At 42.9% G+C, this 6,893-nt stretch overlaps 1 protein-coding gene across 1 annotated transcript; it reads right to left on the reverse strand.

The window, feature by feature from the left end:
* Positions 1 to 519: 519 nt before the first annotated feature.
* Positions 520 to 6,413, reverse strand: LOC109461978. Its single transcript, XM_019758457.1, has 6 exons — positions 5,075 to 6,413; positions 4,474 to 4,704; positions 3,861 to 3,975; positions 3,251 to 3,388; positions 1,759 to 1,910; positions 520 to 753 (listed from the first exon to the last, which is right to left on the reverse strand). Exons 1-6 carry the CDS (start codon positions 6,341 to 6,343, stop codon positions 520 to 522), a joined length of 2,139 nt encoding a protein of 712 aa, XP_019614016.1. The 5' UTR covers positions 6,344 to 6,413.
* Positions 6,414 to 6,893: the final 480 nt, after the last annotated feature.

Genomic DNA, 6,893 nt, shown 5'->3' on the forward strand with positions numbered 1-6,893 from the left:
TAAGCTGTGTGTTTTTTTAAGAATTGTGGATCAGTTGTAAATGTTGCAAATTTGAATCGCTGTTATACAACCTTCATAAATCGAAAGCGTCAAATTTTGCAGCTATGATTTGCACAATTCAACAGTGTCAACAAACACATTTCCTACGTTAAAATTTCTTTACACACTAAACTGATACACACTCTTTCATCAGAAAAATATATATATATAGCTGTGTCTTTCAAGATGATCTATTAGTAAATATATGATGACAGCATTAGCAAGTTAATTCCAAAACTACAAAGGGGACCCCAGAAAGTGCAAAATGGAACGAAATAGAACGAAAAGAATACCATCAAACTTAACGTTGCCGTTAGGACGTCGAACGGACACTAACGTCACCGTTCCAAAGTACTTCATACATATTTCGTTTCATTTCGTCCCATTTCGTTCCATTTCGCACTTTCTGTACACCGCTACAAAGGCTAATTAAGATGGATCTTGGTCCGAGGTTTACCTCAACACGAGGTTTACATCATCTCATGCTTTGTTCTTGAGCATAGCAAAGCATGCTGCATTTGTAACTATGGCAATGAGGATAGGGATAAGGATGGCATTTTGCAGTGCCATGACAGCCCTGGCCGCCCACATGACCCTCCCAACCGCTCCGCTCAGGACCATCCCTATCTCCATGACAACAGCCCCAAATTCGTCCCCTTCATCCGCCATGTCCTGTAGGTAGCTCATGTGTCGGGCCCAGGGCAGAGCGAAGGTCTGGAAACATACAGAGTAAAATGATTGACTTACAAATAGTTATTTGTTGTGATTGGAATTGCTTTTACGATTATTTAAAAGACTATGATTATTGTTTTGATAATTTGGTATAATTTAAAATAACTATGATTATTCTCATGGTTAATGACTTTTTATTTGTTTAAATTGTTTAAATTATTGTCATGACTAATGTTTGAAACATTATGATTATTGTGTAAGGGATGGTTCATTATATTGTATGCTGTTTTGGTATTATAAAAAATTAGAAAAACATACAGAGTGAAATAATTGAAACACACAGAGAGAAGATGTGAGAGACAGTATCTGAAAAATACCGAACTGCAAATTTTGAATAACTATGAAAGGGGTGCTAGGGTCAAGGAAATGAAAAAGAAACCTACGGTGAGTGTAGAAATCGCTATTTAGACAGTCTTGACATAATGAAAGATTTTATCGAACTTCTTTTATCTAATAACTTTAGTGACGTTTATTGTATTATATTCTAGATGTTGTAAATCTTAGTGAGACAATTTTTTTCAAGAAGTTAAAGATGAATGAATGAATGAATGAATGAATGAAAGAAAGACCTCTATTTTACACTTTCGCTCATTGCGAACTGAGTACAGGTCACGACAGAAAGCGATGGTAGACTAAAATATATCCATAGTAAAACTACACGTTTAAAAGGTTTTGCTTCTTCTCGCTTCTTAACACAGTTATAAATGTAAAAACAGATGGACTGACTTTTTTTCTTTCTATCTAAAATTCTAAAACTAGGGAAATAATCTTGTATACAATTGAAGAGAATCTTTCATTATTATATAGAGTACAGTCCACAATTAAATGACTCTCGTCTTCAATCTATGATGAATGTAATTAGTAGTTATGAATATAATGCATGTATGTTATGGGCGTAAGCAGACTCCAGGAAGGTTGTATTGTCAACACACTCAATGATGATTCTTTAATTAAGAAACAAACAAACAAACAAACAAACAGACCGACCTTGACAATGGCTGTAGCAGTCCCGGACCGTTGCATGAGCCAGACGATGGGGTTGGCCAGGGTGTGGTAACCTTCCATCACGTGTGGGTAGTCTGCAGCCAGCTGGCGACCAAAGGCGGCATCAGCCAGGTAGGTCTGGGCGTCCAGATGACCTGTGGGGTCAAATACGATGTCATGTTTTATCTTCGATATCTGAATTGAAAAACAATACATGACTGGAGATTGCAGCAGAGGTTCCTTTTTCTAAAATGTTGCAACGTTTTGTGATTTTGTGACATGCCAGTGGCTCCGTGTACGGGGGAGCTTCATGCCCAAGCCCCAGGTGCCAAAACCCTGTAAAAGAGCCCAACAAACTTATGGAGAAGATTAGATAAGACGAGCTCGGCTATAAAAGCAGGGCGCAAAAAAATTATTTGACTTTGTTTTAAGCATCATTACGCTCTAATATCGACGAAACAAGAACTTTTTGTTGCAATTTGCTGCTGCCAGTGGAAATATATTTCACAACAAGACAAAGCTTAAACGTATATATTTTGTAGCCTCTACCAGGCTTGAGGAGGCGGCTGGAAAGAGTAGAAATCGGCCAAAATAGAGAGATAAGCATGCCAAGGGAGTTTGGCCGTTGAGAGAACAGTTCGCCGCCCCACAAGCCTGTCGGTAGTCGCCATGATCAAACGGCATAAAAGTAATCCCACCATTAATCCAACAAAAGAACTATCTCAGCGCAGAAGATCATTTAAGCAATAAACTAACCAACGCGTCGTGGGGAGCCGCGCCCATGTGTATACGTCTGGAGAAGACAGCCGGTCAGTACTATGGTTAAACAAACTGTATATTGTCGGGAATGAAAAAAATCAAACTACTATAGTTATACTGATATTGGAAATAATATTAGTTAACACGGATTATTCCCGGCTGCACCGCACGGAAATTTTTAAGTGTGCCGGGTGCGGCGCGGCCATTGTACCACGGCGCGGCCATTGTACCCCATGCCGCTAGCGAGAGGGAAGCATGCGGCCAGAAAACGGGGTCTCATGCTACTTATCCACCAATATCTTGATCTGCAACATGGTCGGGAAGGTCTTGAATATTATAGGGTTCTCTTTTCTAGGAGTTTTGTGTTTCTTTTTATGGGAAAATGTACCGCTATGGACTTGAAATTTTCCTGACCTCTCTGAGACTTCACACAGCCGTTCGTGTCACTGTCCGTCACGGCCCAGTCGCAAAGCAATAAAAGGGCAATTTAGCTACTTGGCACCTATAAGATAGCGATTAGTGGACTTCAAAGAAATGGCGTCTACCGACAGGCTTGTGGGGCGGCGAACTGTTCTCTCAACGGCCAAACTCCCTTGGCATGCTTATCTCTCTATTTTGGCCGATTTCTACTCTTTCCAGCCGCCTCCTCAAGCCTGGTAGAGGCTATATATTTTGTATAAGAAAATATAAACAACTTTAAGAATACATAAGAATATATTTAAAAAAAAACTCTTACCTTGGGCAAAAAGTTCTGTGCAAATGACCGTGTTCCTGAGAAACATGGCGGCTTCACCAACACTAAGTGCAATAGCATTACCGCAGGCTCCTCCAATACTGAGCGTGCAAGGCGTGATGCAAGCAATCGCACCTGCAGCTGTATACCCAAAAAAAAAATGAATGACTGAAGACATTTATTAAAAAAAGTGCCCACTTGGTTATGTACAAAAGAGTTTCTTCTGAAGACATACAAATATATACATGATTAAGCTAGCATTAACGCTATAACCTACGTAAATTCGAATTCCCTTTGTTTCTCTATGATGGTGAAAATATAAGAGCATACATGTTTAAGAATTATGGGTTTTTCTAAGTTCATTAGAAAAATTGTAAATTTGTCGGAAACATCTATGTTATTAATCTATAAAGCTCAATTCTCTCACAAATGTAGACTAATAATTCTATAATACACAAAACATAATCACTACCAAACAATGCTAGGAGCATACTTTGCAATATCAAAATGCACGTAGAACTTGACATGTATATAGGGATAGCGCTAGTTATATTTAAACAGTGATTTATACAGCAACTTTTCATTGAACATGTCATCGAATAGTCCATCTTACCACCATTGGAGAGTGCCCCGACTCCGAAGCAAATGCCACACCCGACAGAGTTACCAGCACATGTTCCGATAGCTCCTAGCGTGGCCTGCGACAACAGTAGGCGGCGGCGACCACCCTGCAAAACAAGGCAAGAGGATATTATTTAAGAGATTCATCCCTCACGTATAAATCACAGTAGAATATTCATCAATCAGCGACTAAGGTAAAGATTTGTACCCCAAAATGTTCGTACTCCCAAATGTACTGTACGTTTCGATTACGGAATGATATAGTCTCGCGAGAACACAAGACGAGGTCGAGGCTTTTGCAGATCGTCACGGAGGTTGAGGAGGCGAGGAAATCTGCTCAAGTCTCGACCTAGTCTCGTGTTTTTGCGATTGGATGTATGTGTCTTTACCTTTTAAAAATAGTCACTAAATGATAAATATCCTACTAACAATGCAAAGGGAGAACAAACTGTGGTATGGGTTTTCAACGCATGTGCTCCACCTGACAAGTAATTATTATTATAATAATCAACAGGAAGTTTGTTACCAGTAGGAAATGAATAACTAATAAAAGAAGAATTAGGTAGATGCATGAAAGGTTACAAAGACAATTTCAATGGTCACACCTGATCAGACACAGGATAGGTGACGCTCTGCACGCATTCCATGTTATCACTGGGATTGATGCTTGGTGGGCAGAGTACGTCAAGCGTCACCGGTCCTTCCGGCTTGTCACAGCTCATCTGCAGACTGTAGCCGTAGTCAGTCGACACTATGAACATCTCCGGAAATGTGTCTTCGGTAAAGTCATGTTCCACCGGCATGTAAGTCGCAGGATCCGTAGCACTGATAGAGAACTGGAAATGGACAGCAATAGCTTTTTAGTATGTATTTGATGTTTTAAAGGCATTAGATTCTCCGGCAACTGATTTGAAGAAATGTCGCACATGTATCTACTGTTAGTACAGTAATGACCTACTGACTAACATCATTTATATGTGTTGAACCAACAACAAAGGACGAGAGTCTATTATTGCACTCTTTATCCTGTATACCAATGTTATGTTAGTAGATATAATACGTCAAAAAAGCAGACCGTATAAGTAGAACTCCATGTTAGCATGAATAAAGTGACTTAATTCAACACATTCTGCATCCATTGTTTTTGTCTGTTTGCAATTAGTCATCAGGCACGAACTTGCAATAAAAAACTCGTATTATTATTACCTTTGGGTTGCGGCAGTCATGTCCAGCCAGTGCTTTCAGTGCCATGACATCAGTCCTGTTGAAGATCGAAGCAGACGACATGGCAGCAGACATCACAGCAGACATGGACATCGTATCAGAGGAAGGTACGTCCTTCCTACGTCCCCAGTCGCCTTGTTGGTTAGGCTCACCATCCATGTGAGATACCTGCGACAGTCCGTTCAGAATCCAGGACCCTGCCATGGCGACGGTAACCTTGCTGGTGTCTGGGATCTGTGGAGCGACGTAGGAATGCAGGTAATCTCCGAACGCGCGGCTCCCCGTGGAGTCGATCGCCAGCCTGCCGGACAGTCCGTTCTGCCATTCCGCCTCGCGAGTTAGGTGAGCAAGAACCGTCGGGGCATCGGTGGTGCGCATGATCTGGCACGTGTCGTAGAACAGGTTGACTGCGTCGTACGCCAGCGGAGCGTACACGGGAGGCGAGCGTTTCAGACGGCCGGCAAGTTTCTGCATCTTGCGCATCCTGCGTTTGCTGTGAAGCCCCTCTCCTGCAAATGCAAGTCCGTAGAGGCTTACGGTTTGCGCAGCCAGCTTTGCTTCATCAGAGCTCAGGATGTCCTCTCGGAGAGCCAGGGAGTCCCCGGTGTACCACATTCGCCTCAACAGTGTGCCGTCGCCGCTGGCTGCTTCCAGGATGTACCCTGCTTCTGAATACGACACAAGCAGGACGACTGCGTCCGGGTTGTCCCTCAAGGCGTCGCGGAGTCGGTCAGTCAGCCTCCGCGCTTCCTCCTTGTTGGTGATCGTACCCGGTGCGTAGCTGATACTGGTACCGACGGTAATGCGGTCCATCATGCCGTCCGCCTGGTCACGAATCCTCTGCACCAGGTCTGTAGCGTAGCTGTCCTCGATGTGTACCGGGATGACGACGGAGACGTTGTCGCTTTGCAGCTTCAGGTACAAGGCCAGGGCCAGAGCTCGGTCGCCCATGCTGAGACGAATGGTATTTGTGGCATTGGCCAGTCGTTCAGATGTTGCTCGTGGAGAAATGAAGACCGCGTCTGGTGCGTTTTCCATCGCCCACTCCGCCACACGGACCGCATGGCTGCTGGTGTCGGGACCCACGAACAGACGCACGCCCTGCCGGCTGTACAGGCGGCGGAAAGCTTGCAGAGCCCCGTCTGGAGATCTATCGTAGTCCCCGCTGTAAACCTGGATGTCCGCAGCTGACGGTACCTTCCTGCGATGGGCACGGATGTCATCCACGGCCAACATCGCCGCTTCCTTCATGCCCTCAGCGGAGTTGTCGTCGGTCGGAAACAGTAAACCGATCCTGACGATTTCCCCTGACAATTTGATAGCAATAAAGGATGCGTCGGTTAGGTTAAACATCCAGGTAATAAGGTGCACCAAGAACAGTTACTCAAGCGACTTGATATGACTTTAGAAACGACCATACAGAAACAGAAGAAAGATAGATAATACTAATTAAAAAGTAAAATAAAGTCCAAATCATATCCGGTAGCTTGATTAACTGTTTTTTTTTGCGAATACGGATAGTATTACGTATAATTACGTATAGAGGGTTGTTCCTTTAGTGACAAAGTGACATGCACATTTGATGTTGGATTATGTCTTAAGTTTGTCACGGTTAAGAACACTCGGCTTCAATTGGTGAATTTAAACATTTAAAGTACGTACACTGGGTTAAGTACAGGTTACAACAAAGCTGAAGGAATACAGAACCGAGAACAATAGTAGCACTGTAGTATAGTTGGTTTTCCCTCGCATCTCTGCAACATTTTCAAAAGACACAATCTCACAAAAATAGGCTGTTACA

This window comes from Branchiostoma belcheri, unplaced genomic scaffold, assembly GCF_001625305.1.
Source record: "Branchiostoma belcheri isolate BF01 breed outbred unplaced genomic scaffold, Haploidv18h27 scaffold98, whole genome shotgun sequence".
Taxonomy (NCBI): domain Eukaryota; kingdom Metazoa; phylum Chordata; class Leptocardii; order Amphioxiformes; family Branchiostomatidae; genus Branchiostoma; species Branchiostoma belcheri.